Source organism: Grampus griseus, assembly GCF_964374135.1.
Source record: "Grampus griseus genome assembly, chromosome: 15".
In the NCBI taxonomy this organism is placed as follows: domain Eukaryota; kingdom Metazoa; phylum Chordata; class Mammalia; order Artiodactyla; family Delphinidae; genus Grampus; species Grampus griseus.
The window spans coordinates 14867913-14893961 of record NC_139009.1 but is presented as its reverse complement, the minus strand read 5'-3'; the positions used below and the strand labels follow the sequence as shown (position 1 = coordinate 14893961).

The window sequence follows — 26049 nt, the reverse complement described above, 5'->3', positions numbered from 1 at the left end:
ATAACACATTCCTTGTCCTAAAAGAATTTTCATTCTACGATTCTTTCCATGACTACAGGAGATTTTATCATACACATATTTCCTTCTCAGCTGAACTGAGTTACTTGTAATTGTTAATTACGTTGTGTTCTCCTGCACTTTTAGGCCTTAGAGAAACCAGGATGTTCAAACCGAGATGCTCTTTCCACCCCCCATTTTCACCTGTTTTTTGTTCTCTACTCTTCATATCACTTCCTTTGGGATTCACTCTAAGACTGGGAAGAATTGATAGATGCCCTTTCTTTCTGTTCCCTATAGTATCCTGGATTATTTTTATTGAAGTGCTTTTACTCTCTTATGATTGCCTCTTGTTACACCTATAATCTCTTTTGAAGTCAGGGACTGTTTGTTCTTGGATTCCCCATACATAGCACAGTGCCCAGCATAGGAGAGACAGTAAATCAACATTTAAACTGTGCATGACTGAATGAAAAATATAATGACTAATCGCTCATGGATAAAGGTACTGACATGGAAGTGTTTTAATATGGTTTAACAAAAGTACCAGTCATTTTAAAATTACTGCAGTTAATAAAATGATGACTGAGTATACCTCTATGATAGTTCAGCCCTTTAAGGATGATGCCTAATATTTAGTATGGTACGTGTTCACATATGAGCCAGATATAAATAGTGGCTTATTGGTTCCTTTTTAAAAATTTTTTCTGCAAATCTATGTGACTCTTCCTCAGATGTTTTATTATGTTTGTATCTTCCTTGCTTTCAGATCTTAAGTATTGCTTTTTCTTTTTGTCACAAAAATATGTAGAAAATGTATTCGTACCATATGGATGAATTTTTTTTAAAAAATAAATGGAAAACTTTTAGACTAGAAGGTGTTTTTTAAAAAATCTTAAGTGATACACCAAGAATAGAAAATTCTGGGCTTCCCTGGTGGCGCAGTGCTTGGGAGTCCGCCTGCCAATGCAGGAGACATGGGTTCGTGCCCCGGTCCGGGAGGATCCTCTGCGGCTGGGCCCGGGAGCCATGGCCATTGGGCCTGCGCGTCCGGAGCCTGTGCTCTGCAACGGGAGAGGCCACAGCAGTGAGAAGCCCGCGTACCGAAAAAAAAAAAAAGAATAGAAAATTTTGTGATATTACTGGTTTTTCTAAACTTAGTCATTTGTGCTTATAGCAGTACAGCCGTGTGTTCTGAATCTGTCCAGTACGTAACTGAGCTTGAGGAGGGCCTCTGCCAGTTTAGAAGTTACTTTTATTTCAGGTTTTATCTCTAAAGTTTTTTGTTTTGAATTGTTTAGAACTTTTTAATAAGATGCTTACAGGCAGTGGAGATGTCAAATTAGTTTCTGTCTCCATTGACCTTTGGGTTTGACTGTTCTTCACATAGGCTTTTACCTGCTTTTTAGCAAATGGCTTTCTTAATCTGTATTCTCAAGAAATGTGCCCAGGCCAGTGAGTCTCAACAGACTGAAGATCTTTTTATAAAGATTACAGTAATATTCAAAATAAAACAATATGCTGATTTTTCTTACTTTAGTATATAAATTCATGTAAATACATTTTGTTAGCTTAAAAGTACAAATTTGTAATTGTGTTCTTTCTTCCAAACAGACCATTCAATGTCCCAGCCTATTATGGTACAGAGAAGATCTGGACAGGGTTTTCATGGAAACAGTGAAGTAAATGCAATATTGTCTCCGCGATCAGAAAGTGGAGGCCTTGGTGTGAGCATGGTAGAATATGTATTAAGTTCTTCTCCTGCTGATAAATTGGATTCTCGATTTAGGAAGGGAACTTTTGTAAGTATTTTGAGTAAAGAAAGGTTTTTAAATTGCTTGATGGTTATTTGGTTGTCTTTAAGCCAGTTTCTTTTTCTGGCCCTTCCTAGAACTAAAGGAAACTTCATAGCTATTGGTGCTCTTGTTTTCTTGTCTTGGCCACTTGAAATACATGAAGTGGTAGAACCACTGGGAATATTTCTAATCTTAACCATGTTACCAAAAAAACCCATATTAATTAAAAAACAAAATTTGTAAGATTAAAATTGCATATTCATGGTAGTACTTGATATGAAAATTAAAAAACAAAATCATCTATGCATTAAGTAGAATTTTTATCTCATTTGTGGTGTTACTGCTTTTCCAGCACCGCTATAGTTAAGGTTGCCTTAGCCCTTCTGTTATAAATCACTGGTTTGTACTCAATTTTTTTGGCCTTTTGTAAATTAGTTGACTATGAAATTAAAATAAGATTCAATGTTTTTATTGTTTACATGCACTATAGTATAGTTTTAGGTCACCTCATGGTGCCTTTTTTTGTGTTCTATTAAATATTCAGAATCAAACAGATTCTTTTTCCTCAGGGCACTAGAGATGCTGAAACAGATGGACCTGAGAAAGGAGATCAAAAAGGCAAGGCTTCTCCATTTGAGGAGGACCAAAACAGAGATCTTAAACAAGGAGATGATGATGATTCTAAAATAAATGGCAGAGGTTTGCCAAATGGAATGGATGCCGATTGCAAAGATTTTAAGTAAGATTTTAACTTTCTCGAGAAGAAAAGCATATCTCTTTAGGGATTATTGCTACTAGGTGATGTGACTGATGTAGACATTTTTCCAATTTTGGTTTTTTTTATTTCCCTTTGTACCTTGTATTAATCTGGAGGAAGATTTAAAATTTTTTGTAAGGAATATTAGTTAATGATTATGTGCCATTTTTTAAGAAAACAATTCTTTAAAAGCCTCTAAAACAGATGCATTCCATTGAAGGAATAATGTTAGAAGCTGCCGTTACCTTTCTGCTAATATGGTAGTCTAAATTTTAACTGTTTTCTCCCTGCTAAAATTTAGTGAATTTTAGGTTTAATCTGTGATTTTTCTTGGCAAACTCTTCTTGGGTTTGCTCTTGAGCACCTTTCTGTAGAGTTTCCTCTTCCTTCTATCCCTGTGTTGTATCTCCTATCCCCCCTTTTACTCTGAGTTTGTGCTAATACTTAATCTTGCTGAAATTAGGAAGGGGGGGAACATATTAGAGACTTCCAAAATTAGTTTTAAGTTCAGAATTTAAGTTCAGTTCCAGATTTTTTATTGTCTCTTTATGACAAATAATTGTTTCTTTTCTTCTAAGCTTTGGACTTGGATTAGACAGTGCACATTTATCTAAATATTAGGGTGTTGTTTCTTCATACAGGGAGTTGTTTCTTCATACTGATTTCCTATACTTTATACTTCAGTAGTCAGATGCTTTGCGGCCTATACCTGAAAATAAGCTGTTTCTTTGTGATCTTGTGAACCATGGAATATCAGTTAGTTGTAGGTACATGTTTACATTTATTGCCTTTAATTATCAAAAGCAGACTAACAATGCTTCTTAAAAACAGTGCCGTTTCTATCTGTTCTAAATGCAAAAAAGCATCCAAAACCAGTAAACCTCTTTCGACAAGAAATTAATGCTATTCAGTTTGTTTTAGGACCTAATTCTGATTTTGCGCTTCTGCTATTACTTAATCTATGTTTTAGTCAAGGATACGCATTTAAAACTGAGTTGACTATAAACCTGCAGAGTATACATTTATAATTGAAGTGTTAATACACCATTAACTATAGCAAGAAAATAGCACCACTCATAGCATAATGACTTTTTTCTATTGTATCCTCTACTTTTTGCTGTTAGAGTTGTTTTGTATGAGAGGCTATACTTCTTCATATTAATATGAACTTTACATTCAATAGCATTCTAATTTTATTCTGTTTAAGTTTGGGGTATGTGTTTAAAATTGCTTATAAAATGTTTCAGATACAATATTGTCTTCAACAATATAAAACCATTTCAAACTAATAGCTGTGGTCATATGGTCATTATGGCAACACATTATTATGTACATTAACTGATACATCATCAACATATATATTATTGGAGTAGAACTGAAAGGAATGAACTATAGCAGGCTTTCTTTCTTTTTTTTAATTGGCTGATTTTAAAGAGGACCCTTTCAGTTTTATTTTTTTCTTCCCCTATATTCTGAATGAAAAACAAGCCTTGGGATTATTCATATGAAAAATTAGGTGTGGATAAAGGGGAAAGGAGTTTGAAATTTCTTCTGATGTTGCAAGGACAATGGTTAATTTTGAAATAAAATGTAAGTCTGCCTAAATATCCGGAAAACAATTCTTGTAATTAAGCAATTGCTTTGTGAAACGTTCTGTACAAGTTAGCAAATTTATCCCAGTGTGAAGCACCTGAAGGTTGGGGTCAGTTACACAGGTGTAACAACTGACGTTGAAAGCCAGGTAAAATAGTTACTGCCATTTATTTAATGTACGTATATTTGAATATACTATGAACTGATGGTTCCAGAACAGACTTGTTTCTTGTGAGGGAAAGGATCTTATATAAAATATTTCTGTAGAAGGAAAGAGACTGCAGACGAGAATTATGTCAAGAAATAAAGTGAAAATAAAGTTTAGACTGTGAAGGATGTTGATAAAAAGAGAAGAGTCAGTGCTTAAAATTTAGTCCAATGTTAATAAATTTCTTCAGAAAATTAAGAAGGCTAGTCAGTGGGGAAAGTTGCTTTTTGTGTGTGTAGGATTATATTTTTCATTGATGTGCATACTTAATTTTTGATTAATATGTTATACATTTCTATTCTCATGATTTAAGCTGAAACAATTTGGTATGATAAAGATGGTTTTTGCAGCGCTCATAGAAGGTTTTCACAAATAGTCTTTTTGTTCTTGTTATTTGGAACCACAAGGTCACCTCTTCAGTCTCAGCAAGGAAACTGAGGCCTGGAAGATGAAATGATTTGCTCAAAATAATACTTAAAGATAGAATCAGGAGTCAGCTTTCTGTCTTGGTTCACTGCCCTTTTCTGTCGTATTGTATATTTTACACCCTTAAGTCATGGAGGCCATATGATTCTTTATGGCCAGTTTTTTTTTCTGAAATATTAAGCAAGATGTTAGAGAAATTATGTGCTGGTGGACAGGATGGGAGTATGGTAGGTGGGTTTTGGTTTTGAGCCTTCCCATATTTGTCACTTGATAGTCTGCTGTTCATACCTACGATTCACTTTGTCTGATTTGAGACAAAAGTTTTGGGTAGTCTAAGCTTAAATTTTGGTATTAGCAAATTTCCTTATCTGTAAAATTGAGTTATATCTTTATGCTATTCAAATCGGGGACAATGGTCACTAATGATATTTAAATAATGAAACCATGTCAGCTCTTAAGAGGAAGCTAGATTAATTGATAAGCTAGAAGCTAGAAGCTAGAAAAAAATTGATAAAGTGGAATGGTTAGTGACCTAGGGTGCCTAATTTGCCCTCTGTGTTTTACAACCATTTGTTTTTTCATGATTTTCCTACTTTCCCATTTCACCTTTTGACATACTTGTTACTTTTACTCATTTCTGTTTTGTTTACATAGTCGTACTCCTGGAAGTCGTCAAGCCTCTCCAACTGAAGTAGTTGAGCGCCTGGGCCCCAATACTAATCCCCCAGAAGGATTGGGGCCTCTTCCTAATCCTACAGCTAATAAACCACTTGTTGAAGAATTTTCAAATCCTGAAACTCAGAATCTAGATGCCATGGAACAAGTTGGTCTGGATTCCTTACAGTTTGACTATCCTGGTAATCAGGTACCAATGGACTCTTCAGGAGCTACCGTAGGCCTTTTCGACTACAACTCCCAGCAGCAGGTAAAGCATGCCACTCCTTTAAAGAAGTTCCTCTTGACTATGTACTAGTATAGCCTGAAGTGCTATGAGACATTGACATAAATAATAGGGGTATTTTTGAACGTTTAGTGTTTTATTGAATAAAATGTCCTTGTAGTTGAAAAAGTGATTCAAATATGTTTTTATAATATTCTATTCTTAGCTTTCTAAACAAAAATGAAATGCTCTGAGACTAATCTTTGTATTAAATATTTTTTTCTTAATAGCTCTTTCAGAGGACTAATGCACTGACAGTTCAGCAGTTAACTGCAGCTCAACAGCAGCAATATGCATTAGCCACAGCTCAGCAGCCACATATAGGTGAGTCTTTATAAGTTACCATTTTGATTACACTGTTAGAAAATCTTGTGTTAAAGTGTTTAGAATGTTCCTTTCGTATTTATTGAATGGTGTTATTTCATTACTTTTGAAACATCTCATTGAGATAAAACAGTAGTAGATTACATGGCAAGAGTAAAGATTAGGGAAGAACAGTTTGGCTTTTATTTGTGTCCTTGGTGAAATAAAAATCTATAACTTGATAAAAACTGTCAGCACATAAGTTTGTTTTTAAAGATTTTTTTTTTTATGTGGACCATTTTTAAAGTATTTCTTGAATTAGTTACAATATTGCTTCTGTTTTATGTTTTGGGGGTTTTTTTGGCCATGAAGCATGTGGGATCTTAGCTCCCCAACCAGGGATTGAACCCACACCCCCGGCACTGGAAGGCAGAGTCCTAACCACTGGACCGCCTGGGAAGTCGGAGCACATAAGTTTTTTTCTCAGTGTGAAGTCGAGAGCATCAAACACTTGGAAATTCAAGTGTAGTTATGGGTGTTCATATCAAGTCAGAATGTTTATTTTTAAAATGGGTTGGAAATAGGAATCCCAGGAAAATTTCTTTGAATATTTTCTTCCTTAATTCATTAAGCTATTTAGTCTTTGACCTTTATAGTCTTTACTATGATGTGAATTATTACAATTACATATGTGTTACTGGTAGAGTTCAGGCATTAGTATGTGTTTTTGTGTCTTGGGTTTTTTGTTGTTGTTGTTATTTTAAAATAATTACTGATTCACATGAGGTTGCAAGGAGAGTACAGAGAGGTTCCCCACCCAGTTTTCCCTAAATGACTACATCTTAACATAATTATAGTACAATACCAAAACCAGGTATATGACATTGGTAAATGTGTGTGTATAGATTTACGTTATTTTATCATGTTCGTGGAACCGTTTTTACACCTGATTTTGGCTGACCTTGATTTATTTCCTGGTTGGAAAAGTTGTGAACACTCTCAACATCAGTATGTTTGGGGGCAGTGGGTGGGATATACTAAGTTGGTTCTGTTCCCTTAATTGTGTATTGTTCTACGTCAATCCAAGAAGTCTTTCCAGGTCCAAAATTTTATTTTTGGTTTTAATCAAAGATGACCACACATTTCTAGATGACTTCTAATAGCAGCATGCACTCTGGACCTGTTTTTTCCAGTTTTCTTCAGCCTTCTGTATCCCTGTCCTTCAGTACTTCTTACTCATTGTTAGAAACATACTGACTCCTGTCTACTCGTGGGCCAGTACAACACTTTTTATTTCTTGACGCTTTGTGGTATGATTTATATGTGGCAGGCTAAGATACCCATTATTGCTCTTCCTTTTGGGAGTTTTAAATTTTTGGTTCTTATTTGCTTTTTCATATGAACTTTAGAATCCTTTTATTTACTTCCAGATCAGGTTAAAATCTTAAACTTAGGAAGATCAACATCTTTATGACATTAAGTATTCTTATCCAGGACATAGTGTATCTTTAATTTTGTTCAAGTCTGCTTCTGTGTTGTTTATGATTGCTTTAAAGTTTTTCTCATGTAAGTTTGCATATTTCTCAATAAGTTTGTTCTTTGGTATTTTATCTTTTGCTATCATTGTAAATGCCTTCCTGTCTTTCATTATATCTTTAAATTGGTATCTATGAAAGCTCTTAATTAGTATTAATTAATTTTATGAATGATATTTTCTAATAATTGAAGCATTCCTGTGTTCTTAGGATTTGGAAGAATTGTATATAATTATTTTAATGAGCTCTTTTAATTTGCTGATGTTTTATTTAGGATTTTTTTTTAACTCAACATATAATGAAGTTAGTCTTTAAGTTTGTGTGCATTTTTGCATTTTTTGTTAGGTTTTGATATCAATATACTTCATAAAAATAATTTAGAAATGTTCCTTTTTTTAATGCCTTGGAGTATTTACATTCTTTCTTACGTGATCTTTAAAGATTTGGCACAACTTAGAACAACTTTGTGAAGCCATCTGGGAAACTATGCAAATAAATCTGAAAACCTGAATAAAATGGAAATTTCTAAGAAAGCGTAACTTAGCAAAATTGATCCCATCTTTTCATCTTTGTTCCATAGTTAAATAGAGAGATAGAGAGAGAGAGTTGATCATAGTCCTTTTATCCAGGTTTGCTCAGTCATCTCTTAGATGGCTGATAGTTCATTTAGAACAGCACTGTCCCAAGAGAAATATAATACGTGCCACACAGAATTTAAAATTATTTAGTAGCTATATTTTAAAAAGTAAAAAGAAGTAAGTGAAATTAGTTTGAATAATATTTTATTTAATCCATTATATCCAAAATATTTCAAGTATAATCAATATATACTAATAAGAAATGTTAAATTCTCTTCTTCATATAAAGTCTTTGAAATCAGGTATGCATTTTCCCACTTTGAGCAGATCTCAGTTTAGACTAGTCACATTTTAAATGCTCAGTAGCTATATATGGTAATAACTACCATAACAGACAGTGCATATTCTAGAATGGGGTTGACAAACTTTTTCTATAAAGTCCCAGATAGTAAATATTTAAATTTTGCAAGCCATATGGTTTCAGTCACAGCTACTCAACCCTGCTGTTATAGCACAAAGCAGTCGTAGACAATACATAAATGAGTACAACTGTGTTCTATAAAACTTTACTATGGGCACTGTTATATGAATTTTGTATAATTTTCATTTGTTACAAATTATTATTTTCAACCATTTTAGAATGTTTATTCTTAGCTAATTCATACAAAAATAGGTAGCAGGCTAGAACTTGGCCCATGGACTGGGCCAGAAAGAGGTATAGATACAATACATTTTATGTTTTAAAATATAGAGCCACACTCAAAAGGGGGAGAGAGAGAGAGAGAGAGAGAAAAGAAAACGTGGGGTTGTTTTGATGGCTGGGGAATTTCTGTAGGATAGGAAATGGAGAGGTGATCCATAGGTGTAAACTGGAAATAAATCTATGAGGCCTGTAGCGGGCTGCAAGAGGGATAAATAAGCAGAAGGCCTGCACAGTGCCAGGATTGGGGTTGGAGGGTTAGACCCCCAAGTCACTAATAAAGACTTGGTTTGGAGACTTCACCTTATGGTGTGTAGTTAGCAATTGGGATGAGTAAGTGTAAGAGAATCTCATATAAGATAGTATCTAAAACAGAAATTACAGTGCAAACAAGAAAGAGCAGTCAGAAGGCAGTCATATAACATACAGTAGAATTTACACCCAAGATGTAGAAATAAGAGAACTTTAAAGTTCTGAAAAGAACTTTAAAATGTTTATTTAGAATATTAAGAGATCAAGGACTTAAGTCATCAAAGATCGGAGGTCTTGAAACAACAAAATGATGTGAAAACAGACCATTTCAGAACCTTGTAAAAAAAAAAAAAAAAAAAGACATAGGTGGGTTTCATAATTAACTAGCTATCACCTAGGAGGAAATGAACCAGAAGATAAAACTTATGAACACTGAAATATAGCACGTAATAATCAGGATGTGGGGTGGAGTAGGGAGTAACTAAATCAGTTCAAGGTGTATGTAAAGAAAACTGTAAACTTTTTCTGAAGGCTTAAATAAATGGGGACGCATGCCCTTTGGGGGAAACTCATTACTGTAAAGAGGTCAATTCTCCTTAAATTAAGTTGTGAATTTAATATATTGATTGGAATCCCAACAGGATTTTTTTTTTGTTTTGAACTTGAAAGTTTGCTTTTGATGTTTATCTCAGAAAAGTGAAACCAGAAAATTAATAGAACACTAAAATGAGAGGTGGACGTACTCAACCATATTTCAAAACAATTATTATCCACAGTGATTAAAACGGTGTGGCACTGGCCTAGAAATGTACAAGTCGATCAGTAAACAAGAACACTCTGAAATGGGTGTGTGTATGTTTGGGGTGCAGTGGTGGGGTAATTTTAACCTTGACATTGCAAACTAATTATAAAAGAATATCTTTGGAGAATAAGTTGGAGATAATCGGGTCATATTCCTGATGAATTAAAAATTTTAATGAGAAAAAATAAAGGTATAAAAGATTTGATATGTTTTTTCTCTTTGATAGCCAAAGAACTATAGATTAAAACCAAAAAATTTGAATGCTTTATTTTACTTCTGATGTTGACAACTTTTAAAAAGTTTGATAATATCCTATTTCAGCGGGAGTGTATTTGGTATTCTCATATACTTATGGTAGTAATGTAAATTGGTACCACTTTCCTGGAGGGTAATCTGGAAATGTGGATCAAGAAATTATATATATTTGTCCATTTACGTGAATTTTCATGAGGATATGATGATGCTGTATTATACTTAAAGAATAATAGCACTATTTATAGCAAAAATTGTGACTCATCTAAATATATATCTGTAGTAGACTGGTTAAATCATGTTTCTTCTATGTAGTGGGATACAAAACTATGAAGCTATTAAAAAAATGAACTAGGGCATTCCCTGGCGGTCTAGTGGTTAGGACTCGTGCTTTCACTGCCAAGGGCTAGGGTTCCATCCCTGGTTGGGGAACTAAGATCGACAAGCCACGCAGCACCCCCGCCTCACCCCCACCCCCCACCCCCCCAAAATGAATTAGATAGGTATCTGTTGACATAGAAAGGGATCTGTGGTTAATTGGCACGTGAAAAAAGCATATTAAAGTACCGTTATACCCTGTAATATAAAATGTATGAGTGTGTGTTTATAAATATAAAAATTTAGAAGGGTATACATTTATACATATGTGCATATGTAAACACAGATTCAAAAACATGTATATATACATGCAAACATATACATATTTATATGTACACAAACAAGCATACGGTTTGATGTCTAATCTGTTGCAAATATTTCTAAGTGAATCATGTGAGCTTAAACTAAGTTTTCTTCATTTTTTTTGGCAGAAGGTTCAATATATATCCGTTAGGTCACACTAATTCCTTGTTTTTCAAATATTTGAAACCTTCCTGCTTTTTATCTGCTTTGTAATATAAATATGGAGAGAGCTATGTTAAAATCATGTCTAAAATTGAAAAAAAAAGTTTTAGAAGGCTATAAACCACCTGCCAGTAAAGGTTACATGAGGACTTTGGCTTTCCACGTTATATACTTAAATAGTATCTCATTTTTTAAAAGCAATCTTTTTTAATCATAAAAATATAGAATATAAAATTAGGCCCTGACTTTTCAATTTGTAGTTATAGGAGTAGAACATGGATATCAATACATCTTTATTCTTGTCATAAAGATAATCACAGTAGAGGAACCAGAAGTAAATCTTGAAACCTTCGACCTAGGACATAGCTAAGAATGCAACTTGGAGCAAATGATTTTTTAAATAGTGCAAGGATTTTGTTGAACCCTCTGTTTAATTCTTATTTTTTTTTTTTTTACTAAAAGCAGATTTTTCAAATGGCCATGCTATGCCTGGGCTTGAAATCAGTATTGTAGCTTGTGGCCAATATTTCTTAAAATTAAGTAATTTAGAAATCAATGAAGAGAAAAATTAAATAGAGTGCATTGGCACCTCATAAGGATAAATATCTTTTTGAGATTTTTGTTTGTGGCATGTGTGTGTATATGGACACTAGGGAAATGTATTTTACATTGTGGGTTACAGTCACAAAATGTGAAAGCCACTATAATATAGTTAAAATTAGGTTTCTGAATCTTGATTTTAAGACCTGGATTTTAAGATAAATGTACCTTTTGAATACTTTTTAAAAAATTGTTTTATGTCCACCTGCTTTATGCCCATATCTCCCCACCATCATCTTTTAACTTGAACCTTTTTGAGCTCCTTTAACTTTAAACACATTCTCTTTAATTATTTCCCTACCTTGTACTTGTCACAGTTAGTTTCCAGAAGAGGAAACTCTCGCAGTACATTTTCAAAGTAATTTTTTAGTACCTTATGATAAAAGGTCTACATACTGATTCCTGCTCAATACCAGCGGTTTTCTTCTTTCTTTAATAAGTACCGCAAATGAATATTTTAAAATCTTTCTTAGCCTTAACCAAATCTATATTGGCATATATTAGACTCAGAAGTGGGTTTACGCTCCTGCTTAAAACTCTTCATTGTTTTATTTTCAGGATAAAGTCCAAACTACTTAGCATGACCCAGGAAACTCTTCATGAGTCTTCATTCTGATTATAACTCCAGTTTTATCTTATACACTACAGCCCCACTCCATCCTACCAAAAGCTGCTTGGATACCCCTACTTTCTGTGCTCATATAGCACTTACACTATATTCTAATTGCCAACTTACTTGTTTGTTTTTCTCACTAGATGGAGTGATTTGTGGGTGTAGATCATATCTGTCTCTCTCAGTGTTGAATCCCTAGCTCACAGTATGGCTTAATAAGGATTGAATGAAAAACCACTATTGAACAATAGCAATTCTAGCTCTAAACATTTATTGTGTGTATATGCTAGTACTATACAGTCATGTATATTTAATTCTAACAAAAATCACTGGTGATAAACCAGTTTCATAAACAAAGAACCCCAGAGTCAGGTTGTATTACATGCCCAAGGTCACTTAGTTAATAAGAATTAGAATCATTATACACCCTCTCCTCCCCCACCAACCCTAATTTCAGAAGAAATGTTTTTTTTTTTAACCTGATGAAGAAAATCATACATATTTTTTTATTTATTATTTCTCCCCCTTTAAAATACAGCTGGTGTATTCTCAGCAGGCCTTGCTCCAGCTGCATTTGTGCCAAATCCATATATTATTAGTGCTGCTCCTCCAGGGACTGACCCGTATACTGCAGCAGGATTGGCTGCAGCAGCAACATTAGCAGGTAACTTACTGTTCATACTTGTTGCTTGTTATGGATTTAGTTTTAATTTGGGGATAAGCTTTATTTTTGTCTATTTGGGCAATTTGAAGTTTCTAGGAGAAAACTGAAACATTTATCCAGAATGAACTGAAGTTTCCAGAGAGTTAGTTTATTTTTCGACTGTAATGCTACAGGAGAAAACCTAAGTCGGATAACTCGTTTCCTCCTGTACATAGTTGTTTTACATTTTAGTTTTATAGTCTCAGAAATCTTACATTAGCAGCCACAAATCTTTATTCTTGTGACTGATCCCATTACCCACAGAGACAGTGCAAATAAAGTTACTTCTCAGAAAATAAACTGGGGGTAGCTGCTATAAATACCCAGGTCAGGGATAGTACAAGGTAAAGAGGTTCAGTGATCTTAAGAGAATGAGTATCTAAAAAGTAAAGTTAAATTAGCAATGTTAAAATGTGCAGGCAAGCTGAGGGACAAAAAGGTGGGATTGAGGTGGAAAGAACTTATTAAGTGTCAAAGCCTCATAACCACCACTCAAAATCTGAAGTAAAAACCAAAAGTACACAATGTCACATGTCAGTTGTATGACAGTAAAGCTGGGAAAAAAAATTTTTTAAACCAAACTGTATTTATGTCTTATTTAAGTAAGGGAGAGTTGTGTACCGGTTAGGCACAGTCTTACTGAGCAGAGTGATTTGCTGATCTTCTATAGGATTTGGGGGGAAGGTTGTTTTATGTTGAGTTAGTTACAGAGACAGGAATGAATTTGTCTTAAGCATGATTTATGTTGGTTACCAAGGCAGGAAGAGGGAGATATCAACCATAGAAGTGTGTTCCTTGGGTTGAGTCTGTTGATTGGCTAACTTTTCATAACTTTAAGCTGTCACTGATAAGTTCACTGAATTATCACTGATCAATTAATTTTAAATCCACTTCTGGTAGTTATTTATTATTGTGACTGCAGAACAGTTAGTCTTTTCATAGGCGTTTTTTTTATACTCAGGACTTTAAGACCTGAAAAAAATGTTAATTTCAAATTCTTGTTTGATATCTTAGCAGACTGAAACTAACCTGTCACATTCAGTAGATTTGGTATAGATCTGCATGTGATTCCATAAAGATGTGAGCTTTCCTGGTACTATTTAACTGGATGTTAGTATGTAAAGTGCTAGTATATCATACATACATAAAATCATTAATCTATGGAACTGAAGGAAGCAACTTTAAGAGGTCATTAGTTTTGAGATAAGGATTCCTGGCGTTCTGAACTTACTTAGGCTTTCTAAGATCAGCACTGTTCAGTAGAAATAGAACGTGAGCCAGATAATGTAACTTAGATTTTTCTAGTAACCACATTATAAAAGTAAACCACAGATGAAATTAATTTCAGTATGTTTGATTTAGCTCAGTATATCATGTAATCAATATTTTTTAAATTATTAATAGATATTTTATTTATTTTTAATGCTAAGTCTTCAAAATCCTGTGTGTATTACATACTTACAGCACATCTTAATCCAGGCTCTCCAGCTTTTAATTGTTTAGCCACAGATGAGTTCCGGCTACTTTTGGACAGAGAGGTTCTAGATGGATGTCTGATTCTTTTGTTTTGACAGTGTATCCTTTCTTCATAAATCCTTTTCTATATTTTAAGAGTCTTCATTGTAGATTGTGCTTAAACTATCTTTAGAAATATATTTTACCTTTAAACTGTTCAAAGCTTTTCATTTTAGTGATTGAGTCAGTTACACTGGGCTTTATTTTCTTCCAAAACAAAGTGAAACCAAGAGTTTGACTTTCTAAAGTATACACATTAGATATACTAAAATCATATCAGTGGAATTTAGGGACATGTATCAGTCAGGAAACATGACATCGTAATCATTAGTTTAATGGCAGGGCTTATTGTGTGATACTATTTACTGTCCAGAAATGAAATTTTATCTTGAATAAAGTAGAATAGAGCAAGAATTCATTCTGTTTTTCCTGGTTTGCTTTTTTATGTCTATGTCCATGATTATATTTCATAATTCTTTCTTAACTTACTAGTTCCATCTTCCTAACCATAAAGACACTGATGTTTCATTTGTTTTTACGTGATTTTCAATTGTTTTGTGAGAATTGTAACTAATTCTGTTTCAGATATGAAGAATATTTTAAAATTCACAGTTTACAATTAAAATACAGTTGTAGCAAGCTTAGTACCAACATTTTCCTTAGTTTTATGTTATAGATTACAAATTAAAAGCCAAAAATGTTTTGTTTTCAATTTTAAAAATTCCTTTTTAAAGAAAATGCTGAGTTGAGTATAGGAAATCTTATAGTTCTATGGTGTTTAATGTTCCTATTTGCCAGTATCAAATGCATAAACCAGCATTCAATAATAGGTGTTGAAGAGATGGTTCAGTGTCCTGTCAGTTCATTGGTCTTCTTGAGTTTAGTTCACATCTTTTCATTAAGACGACTGCTGTCACCTCTGAATACTTTCTTTTTTAATAATCCATACCTCAGTGAGACTTTCTAGTAAAACTGGGAAAAAGAGAAAAGGGAAGACAGTTGTATGTGGGTAGAGGATTGTAAGGACATCTGCTCTAAGTCTTATGCACTGTCCCTTTTTTATGGTCTAATGGTAACTAACCTTATTTATCTATAAAATGTAGTGACTTTTTTTATTTTTTTTGGGGGGGTGGGATGTGGGGTTTAGGTCCGGCAGTGGTTCCACCTCAGTATTATGGTGTTCCGTGGGGGGTGTATCCAGCCAATTTATTTCAGCAGCAGGCTGCAGCTGCGGCAAACAACACAGCAAATCAGCAAGCAGCATCACAAGCTCAGCCTGGACAGCAACAGGTATAGGCCCGCCTTCATTAAATACTACCTGAAGAGTCTTGGAAATTTCATGAGCTCCCTGCATTCAAGATCTGTGTTTTTTTATTTTCCCCAATATGTAGCACAGTACTTATCATATAGTTGGCATACAAATATTGATTATGTGGTTTTTTTCTCCAGTAGTCATATATATGAACTTAAAGATCTGGTTGTATTCCACTTCAACATTTCTATTATTGAAACTGTCTTGAAATCTCTAGCAGTTTTAAATTTTCTTTTCATCACTTCTTAAAGTGTGCTCATAATGTTTCTGTCAAAGTAATTGTCATTTCATTTTCTTCTGGGTATTTAAATTGCTATTTTAAATATTAACTTAATATATTTCTGACCAGAAAAAGGAGATTACTGGGTACTTTGTTTTTAAGCGAGGAAAGATGAAATATTTTCACTAAAGGTTAGATTTCTTAAAACAGAAAATGTTTATTTTTAAGGTTTTTTTTTTAAATTTCAGCCACTTTTCTGGAACTATTTTTATAAATAAATGTAAAAGAAAAATTCTGATAAAAATTCCAGAATTCTGTTTGTCAAATTTATCTTTTTTTTTTTTTTTCGGTACGCGGTCCTCTCACTGTTGTGGCCTCTCCCGTTGCGGAGCACAGGCTCCGGACGCGCAGGCTCAGCGGCCATGGTTCACAGGCCTAGCCGCTCCGCGGCATGTGGAATCTTCCCGGACCGGGGCACAAACCCGTGTCCCCTGCATCGGCAGGTGGACTCTCAACCACTGTGCCACCAGGGAAACCCCAAATTTATCATATTTATACCAAAGAAGCAACTTAATGACAAGTATAGTGTTACTTGGCAGTTGAATTTTCTTTTAAACTATATTGATATTCTGTTAAAGCTGTCCTTTAGCTCAGTCCTTGTAGATTATACCACAGCACCATTTAATAAATTCTTTTTAAATCTGTGTCTTCTTTGGGCAGATAAAAATATCACATTGCCTAAACATCACATATACCTGTGCGTGATGCTTACTTACACGGATGGACTTAAGATGAATCTCCCTTGTCCTGAATTGTTTAAGTATTTACCTTTGTGAAATTAATGTGTATCATGCTTGTGTATATATTCACTACAACAACTATGTATTACGAAGCAGTTTGACCAGCCTTAAGAGTTTTCACATTTTTTGATGAAATCTTTTGTTCCTTTTTTAACCCTAAGGTTTTACAGTAAAAAGCAGCTTTTTACTCACTTTAATTAAAGCTTCTGAATTCTGAAAACTTGGTTCGATTTGAAGTTTTCACTCTGCACCACAATCTCGTACCAGACTAATTGAATAATTATACTTAATTTAGAGTTTTCAGTCTTAGAAAATAATAAAATTTAAACTTTTGTCTTCATGTAAGATTTTGCCATTCCCTTCTCACCGCCCAAATATCTGTCTCTCATTTTAATACTACTTTGGTAGGTTAAAGAGCACAAATACTAGAAATAATTGTTCCTGAAGACGCTCTACCATGTTGCTTAATAGATTATGTTTTTGGTGTTACGTTATTTGTATTTTTTTATGGTAAACTGACATTTCATTGAATGTAAATATGTTCAAAGAATATCCAGAGGCTATCTGTGATATATACAGAGTTGTCTGAGATAAATTTGTTATTTTATAATTTCGTTTTTAAGGAAATTGTTTGTCCTTTGTAGGTTCTTCGTGCTGGAGCAGGTCAGCGCCCTCTTACTCCCAGTCAGGGCCAGCAAGGGCAGCAAGCTGAATCACTTGCAGCAGCAAATCCAACTTTGGCTTTTGGTCAGGGTCTTGCTACCGGCATGCCAGGTATATAGTTGGTTAATTGTGGAAATTTGAATAGACTTAAAATGTTAAATGTAGATTCTCACACTGAGGAGTGAGAAAAATCAAGAAATGTCTTTAAATCTTGCCTACCCTGCAATGCATTATTTACAACTCAGGTGCCAATAGTTGAAATCAGTATTGCTTGCGAGACAATGACAGGGATGGCAAATATGTGTTAGAATTCTCAAAAACCTTTTTTTCTTAAGTCTGTTTATGGTGTAAATCAAAGCGTCTTTCCAGTGGAGTGTAGCCCAGAATTCTTTTTTTTTTTTTTTAAGATGTTGGGGGTAGGAGTTTATTTATAAATGTATTTATTTTTGCTGTGTTGGGTCTTCGTTTCTGTGCGAGGGCTTTTTCTAGTTGTGGCAAACGGGGGCCACTCTTCATCGCAGTGCGCGGGCCTCTCACTATCGCAGCCTCTCTTGTTGCGGAGCACAGGCTCCAGACACGCAGGCTCAGTAGTTGTGGCTCACGGGCCTAGTTGCTCCGCTGCATGTGGGATCCTCCCAGACCAGGGCTCGAACCCGTGTCCCCTCCATTAGCAGGCAGATTCTCAACCACTGCGCCACGAGGGAAGCCCTCAGCCCAGAATTCTTAATGCAGTGCTTTAAGAAATAAAACCATTAGGTGGTATGTCAAACAAAACCTATTTGCCATTTCTGCCTTACAAGGATAGTTAGTCATTTAATTAATTAATGTTGAAAAGTGTACAGCTAACATTTTCCACTTAGAACATTGCTCAGTCTTGTTTAGCACATTTATATAGTATTTTAACCTGTTGGTTTTTATAACCTAATGGCATCAGCATTTACTAAAGTTTTCTGCCTGTTGCCACAGTACAACTTTTAGAAAAGGCCAACAAAGTACATTTTTTGTGAAGTAAATTTGTGAAACTAAATACAAAATTAGTACTTTAATATTAAACAGTGGAAGATGGAAGGAAGGTATTTTTCTTAAGCTAATGAAGCAGCACTTGTTATGTTTGGTTCTTTTGAATTTTATTTTATTTTATTTTTATACAGCAGGTTCTTATTAGTTATCTATTAGCACTTGTTATGTTTTTAAAGGCTACATTTGAATGTCCGTAGATAATGCATCACTTCCCATTCTATTCCTTCATTTCTCTTCATTCCTAAAGACTCACTTTCAAGCATGCCATTTTTTCACTTTCGGTATATGAGTAGTTACTCCTTCAGCTGTAGATTACAGCTAACCCTTGAACAACCATGGGTTTGAACTGCGTGGGTCCACTTACATGTGGATCTTTTTCAATAAATATGTACTATAGTACTACACAATCTGTGGTTGTTTCAATCCTGCGGGTGCAAAGTATTGGATATGGAGGGTTAACTGTAAAGTTATTTGCAGATTTTCAGTTGCACAGAGGGTTGGTGCCCCAAGCCCTGCATTGTTTAAGAGTCAACTATACTGATTAATGAAATACGTGTTCCAGTTTTCATTAATTGTACTGTAGATAGATTTTCTATTCAGATCATTTAGGAGATGTGTTTAATGCATTGGAAACGATCCTGACTTACATGATTGAGGGGTTTTTTTTACATGCTGCTAAATATTTCTGTATATTATTTTGAGGAGTTCTGTATCAATTACATTCATTCTGTTCTCTCTGAAATTCTAGGGTCTGAGTTTATCATCTTGTTTAGCCTACTGAATGAAAAAAAGGATGTTAATATTGCTGTCCCTGGAGTACAAATGATAATAGAATGGGGGCATTCTCATTATTTTCCTTTTTTACCCCAGCTGTATACTTGCTTCATGGAAGCTGCTCTCCCAGAGCTGCTGTAGATTAGAGACCCTGGCAAAAGCAGCCCTTAGTGAAATGGACTGTGAAGCAGAAGTTGTAGGCATGTGGAGAGACATGGAACAGGGCTAAAAGAACTGAGCTGGGAGTTTATGAAAGCCACTGCTAAGACCATTCTGGGTTCCTCTTGGGTTTTAGCTATAAATAGAAAAGGGAGAAGAGTCATGGAGTACAACAGTCCTGTCTTACTAGATTCTAAATAGGATTTTGATTTAAGAGAATGCTTCTGACCTGTGTTTATTTGCTTCTCCCTTTAACTTATTGCTTATTGTTTTAGACTTTTGGTGCTGGGCCTATTACCCATTTCTTATAAATGCCTTTGCTCCTCTTCCTCATATTCACCTCATGTTCTTATTTACTAAAAACATCAAGGTATTTTGCTATTAATTTTATCAGCTTTGGTCTTCTCAAAATTTATTTTTATGTTCACTTCTTTCCATTCTATAAGAAAGCTCTTTATTGCTTTTTTTGTTTTGTTTTGTTCATCAGTGAACTCTATCATGGTACTCCTAAAAGAAAACCACTTTTTACACGATATTTGTGTAAAAACCATTGACTGTCTTCGGAGTGATGAGAAAATTAAAAGCAATTAAATTTAGGGAAAAAAACCAAATTATTTTACCTAACCTTCTAAGCCACAACATTTAGTCCCTTTACAACTGTAAAATGTAAAAATCATTTTCACAAAAAGGGCTTTACTAGAAATAATATTTGTGTGCCTAAGTGACTTGTTGACTGTTCATATGATTCCCTCATTGTAAAACTTTTCTCTAATACCTTCTATACTTTATTCTGCCCAGGACTATGATGAAATAATTCTCCCTTATTCAAATAGTTACATAGATATAAAGTTTTATGTGTTATATCTTTATATGGTTTAAAGATATAAAGCTAATACAAAAGCTTGCTTAGAAAATTGTTTATTTCTTCAAATCTCATGCAGTCCTTAGCTTTTCCACCTTCTGTCCTTCACTTCTCATCCATCAAATCCCTGTTCCTTGTACTGTATTGATTATAGACTTTCAATCCTTCTGCTTGATTATATATGCCATCATTGTTTTTTAGTCTTGTATTTTCAGTCTTTCTCCCTCTGCCACCTCCTTTTCTATAACCACGATGCTAGTCTGCCTCTTCATCCTAAAAAGCTTTATCTCTCTTGTGCTCCCCTCTTATACTACCTTTCAGAATTTACATTCTACCCCACACTTCTTTTAAGCCCCGCCTCCACGATTCCTTTTCATACGTAGCTCTAATGTAACTCAGTGCCAAAGTATGACTTCCTCTCCTCCATCCTTACTTTTCTCAATTCTTTGTTGTATTACACAACTTTGTTGTATGTCCAACTTTCTGCAGCTCCGCTCCACTACATTTGTGTGATATTTTACTCTCCTGGCTCTCCCATCTTGCTCATTGCTTTTTGTCAGTCTCCCTTTCCTCTGTATATCACTTAAATGTAAAAGACTTTCTGGCTTTAGTGACTAGATGCTTTGGAGTCAGATCTGCCATATTGCTCTGCCAATTAATTGTGTGACCTTGGCCATGTTACTTTCCTCTTTGAACCTTAGTTTCAATATTGGAAAAACAGAGATACTTTATATTTTTTCTGTGGAAGAGTCTTAACTACTTTCATCTTTTCACCTGTCTTTCCTATACCAATAAACCAGTGAGTTTACGTCTGCATCTTGGATTCTTTTCTGAACACTTAACACATTTCTACATTTGTACAAGATGTTACCGTGTATATGTTCCTGCCACTCCTTAAACTGAAAATGTCCAAAAATGAACTCACCTCTCCCAAATTTGCTTATCTTATTGTTTACCCTATTTCACTATTAACCCCGCTATCCCCTTGAGCTAGAAATTTTTGGCTTCATTCTCAGAGTCATCTTTAACTCTTGGTTTTCTTTTGTGCTCCACATTCAGTGACTTGCCAGTTGTTGTTTATTCTCTCATGTTCACTTCTTTTCATCTCTGCTATTCTTGTTCAGCTTCTCCTATATCCTCCCACTAACTCTGTCTGCCTCCAATCTCTTCTGTTTATTCCATCTTTTTATTCTCCCCTCAGTTACCTTTCAAAAATACAGGTTAGTTCATACCATTCTGCTTCTTAACATTTTCATTAATATAGCTCCAAACTATTGATACCTTTTAACCTAATCAGTACTGTCCTGGTCCTATGCTTTAACACACTAGACCACATACTGTTCCACAAATATCCTTTTATGCCTTTAGCCCTAGCTAATACTTTTAGTTTAGAATACACTTCTATAAATTTTAAGCAAAATTGGGATATATACTTTTACATTTTCCTTTTTAAAGCCTTGCTTTATACTTTGTGATTAACTTTCCTTCTCATCGTTTAATATGATCCTTTCCATGAAGCCTTCCCAAATCTTTCCCACTGCTTGTTCATTAATACTTATTCCTCCTGGGACTTCCCTGGCAGTCCAGTGGTTAAGACACAGTGCTCCCAGTGCAGGGGGTGTGGGTTCGATCCCTGGTCAGGGAACTAAGATCCCACAGGCCGCGTGGCGCAGCCAAAAAAAAGAAAAATAATAATAATCATTCTTTTTGCCATTCTTGTGGCACATAACTTGCTCCTTTCTTTACTACTTTTGTCTTCCTTGCGTTTCATTTAGCTATTTGTGGTTTGTTTTCTTAATTATTTTACCATGTTTGGAGGTATAAAGTGTGTTAAAATTAAAGTGGAAGAGTTATGTATTTCTCCCTAAGGAAAGTTATTTGATCAATGTCATGTCTGAAAATAAGTGGCATCTTAGAATTAAGAATATAGTACATTATTTTCGCTACAAATTGTATAATTCTTGAGTGTGGGGACCATGTCTTTTTTAATCTCTTGTGTCTTTTAGATAAGTAACAAAAAGATAATACAATAGAAATCAGAAACTTTTGAACTGAATGATTATGAAAATGCTACATATTTAGACTTGTGGCCTACACTTAAAAACAAAACATAGAAGAGGGGTATATAGGCTTTTTTTTTTTAATTGAAGTATAGTTGATTTACAGTGTTGTTAGTTTCATGTGTACAACAGAGTGATTCAGTTATATTTATATATATATATTATTTTTCAGGTTCTTTTTCCTTATAGGTTATTATAAAATATCGAGTATAGTTCCCTGTGCTATACAGTAGGTCCTTGTTGGTTATCTATTTTATATATAGTAGTGTGTATATGTTACTCCGAAACTTCTCTAATTTCTGCCCCCTCTTCCTTTTTAGTAACCATAAGTTTGTTTTCTATGTCCGTGGGTCTATTTCTGTTTTGTGCATAAGTTCATTTGTATCGTTTTTTTTTTTTTAGATTCCACATATAAGCAATATCATATGATAGTTGTCTTTCTCTGTGTGGCTTACTTCACTTAGTATGATAATCTCTAGGTCCATCCATGTTGCTGCAAATGGCAGGAGTATATAGGCTTCAATGCATACATTAGAAAATAAGTTTCTGTCTGGGAACCATAAAAGGAAGAGAATAAACCCAAAGAATTGTAGAAGGAAGCCAAATAATAAAGATAGAAACTGATGTGGATGAAATAGATGACAAACATATAGTTAAAAGAGTCAGGTTATCCCAAAATTTACGTCTTTGAAAAGACTAATAAAATTGATAAACCTCTGAGAGGTTCATCAAAAAAAAAGGTAAAGAGAGAAGACATAATAACCAATATCAGAAAAATAAAATAATCATAAGAGGGTATTCGGAACCAATCTCATGTTAAGAAATTGGAAATTGTAGACAAAGTGGACAAATAACTAGAACAGTGTAACCAAACACACTCAAGGATACATAGAAAATCTAAAGTTCATTACCATTAAATCAATTGAGTAATCAAAAATATTCCAAGAAAATTCCAGACCAGCACAACTTCAGTGGTGAATGATATCAGGCATTCAAGGAAGAAATAATTCCAACAATTCCAATTTTTAAAATTCCAGAGAACAGAAAAAGAGGGTGTTCTTCCCATGCCATTTTATGGTACTAGCATTATCTTGATATTAAAACCCGTCAAACAGTGCAGAAAAGGAAAATTGTAGGCTCATCAGACTTATGAACATGGATTTAGAAATCCTCAAATATTAGCAAACCAGATGTAGCAATGTAAAGCAGGATAATATATCATGAACAAGTTGGTTTTATCCCAAGAATGCAAGATGAGCATTAGCAAATCACAGTGTAATTCGCCACATTAAAAGATAATAATCATAAGAACTTCTCAAAAGATGCAGGAAAAGCATAATAAATTTATATATTGACTTTAAAAAAAAAAACCTCTTTAACAGTTATGAACCAGAAGATAACGTCTTTAATATGCTGGGGAGTCGGGAGGGAATTAAACACCCTACCCCACTTCCCAAGGATGATAGACTTTGCTATTTATAGGAAATACTTGGAAGTGTTCCATCTAAGACTGGGAATAAGACAAGGATTTCTGCTAACGATACTTCTCTTCAACATTATATTAAAGAGCCTAGCCAGTATATAACATGAGAGAAATTCTAGTAAAATGAAAAAGTTCTGTAAATAGAAAAACACAACTGTCATTTGCAGAAAATATGATTGTATTAACTGAATCTGCAGATAAAGTATTAGAATTAATGTGTTTCTGTTAAGGTTTTTGGATATAAAAATCAGGTTAAAAATCTTTCTGTTAGGGCTTCCCTGGTGGCGCAGAGGTTGAGAGTCCGCCTGCCGATGCAGGGGACACGGGTTCGTGCCCCGGTCTGGGAGGATCCCACATGCCGCGGAGCGGCTGGGCCCGTGAGCCATGGCCGCTGAGCCTGTGCGTCCGGAGCCTGTGCTCCGCGACGGGAGAGGCCACGACAGTGAGAGGCCCGCGTACCGCAAAAAAAAAAAAAAAAAAAAATCTTTCTGTTAACCAACAGCCTTTTCTTTTTTTTTTTTTTTTTTCCTGACATGCTGCGCTGCTTGCGGGGTCTTAGCTCTCCAACCAGGGATTGAACCCAGGCCCACGGCAGTAAAAGCGCTGAGTCCTAACCACTGGACTGCAAGGGAACTCCCAACATCATAATGTTTTGAAATGAAAAATTTGAAGGTTATTATTTACAGTAGTCAGAAGTACCTAGGAATAAGTCTAACAAAAAATGTGCCCAGTTTCTATGGGAAGCAGCTTTGTTTAGACATTAAAGGAGACCTAAATAAACAAACCATTGGGCAACTCAATATTTTAAACATGCCAGTTCTCCCCATATTAACCTGTAGTTTCAGTGCATTTCCAATCAAAAATCCCAATGGGTTCTTTTGGTGGTTCTTTTTGACAGCTGATACTAAAATTTAATGAAAATGCAAAGAGTCAAGATTAGCCAAAACATTCTTAAAGAACAAAAGTAAGTAGAAGGACTTGCTCTGTTCTAACTTACAGAGTAAGATTTACTCTAAAGCTGCAGTTGAATTACTACATGGACAAACAGACCAGTGGAACAAAGTAGAGACCCCAAAAGTGAGATTCCCAAAAGAAATGGCCACCTAATTAATAGCAAAGAAAGCAGCAAAAAGCAGTAGGGAGGAATGAATGACTTGTTTTATAAATAAGATGAAATAAAGAAAATTGATGATTTGGGCAACAAATTGAACCGCTGCCTTATCCTGTGTTCAGTACTCAGCTCCATTTGGATTTTAGACCTAAGTGTGGAAAAGTGGAATTTTAAAGCTATTAGAAGATAATATAGGGAAATTTTTTTATGAAAATAAAGGAAATAATAAATTTGAACCCATTACTTCAAAAGTCACCATAAAGAGAATCACAGGTCAGGCTAAGAATGGAAGAAGATATTTGCAATACATTAAAACAGTGAAACACCTGAATTCAGCATACATAAAGAATTATAAATCAATAAGAAAAGGCAGACCAATAGGAAAATGGGTGAAAGAGACTTGAACAGCTGTTTCCCCAGAGGAAATCCCAGTGCCTAATTAGCATATGAAAAGATGCTCAGCCTCCTTATGGGGAGAGAAAATCAAAACCACAACAGAACGCTTCTGCCTGTCTTTCAGATTGGCCAGTTTTTAAAAGTCTGACATTATCAAGTATTACTGAAGTCATGGAGCAATGGAAACTCTAATACCAAGGTGGTAAGCATGTAAATTTGCACAACCACTTTGAAGGCAGCTTGGCATTATTTGCCAAAGTTTGAAAATACACATGCCCTTTGGCCCAGGGTGTCAACTACTAGATATATACCTTAGATTAGAGAAATACGTATACATAACACACCAGCATACATATACAAAAATGTTTATGGCAGTCCTGTCGGCAGTGGCCCCAAACTGGCAACCGTGTAAGTGTAGAATGGATAAATTCATTGTGGTGTTTGTCCAATGAGGTGCTACACAATAATGAAGATGGAAACTAGAAGATCTCTGTATAACCACATGGATGAATCGTACCTAAAATTTTTTAAATAATTCAAACCAAATGATTGTTTAGAGAGAAGCGTTTATGGGAAGTAGAATGTGTAACTCTAAGGGAAAGAGAAGACTGGTAGAGCAGGGACTTTCGAGGGGTGGGATGCTGGGCAATTTTCTGTTTCTTGGCTTGGATGGTAGTTATACTTTTTTGTGTTGTAGTCATTATGATGTACTGTTTTTTGTACTTTTTATGTGTTTTATTTCACAATAACAATAAAAATTTTTAAACACCTAAATA

The 26049-nt window shown here is 34.7% G+C and overlaps 1 protein-coding gene across 15 annotated transcripts in view; it reads left to right on the top strand.

The window, feature by feature from the left end:
- PUM2 (pumilio RNA binding family member 2) overlaps positions 1–26049 on the top strand; it is a 91806-nt gene that overhangs the window by 30637 nt on the left and 35120 nt on the right. For all 15 annotated transcript variants that reach the window (XM_082672206.1, XM_082672204.1, XM_082672213.1 and 12 more), the window contains 7 exons: positions 1612–1799; positions 2363–2532; positions 5432–5702; positions 5948–6041; positions 12734–12859; positions 15561–15703; positions 17390–17519. In XM_082672206.1, coding sequence (XP_082528332.1) covers positions 1612–1799; positions 2363–2532; positions 5432–5702; positions 5948–6041; positions 12734–12859; positions 15561–15703; positions 17390–17519 — 1122 coding nt within the window. The remainder of the gene's footprint in view (positions 1–1611; positions 1800–2362; positions 2533–5431; positions 5703–5947; positions 6042–12733; positions 12860–15560; positions 15704–17389; positions 17520–26049) is intronic.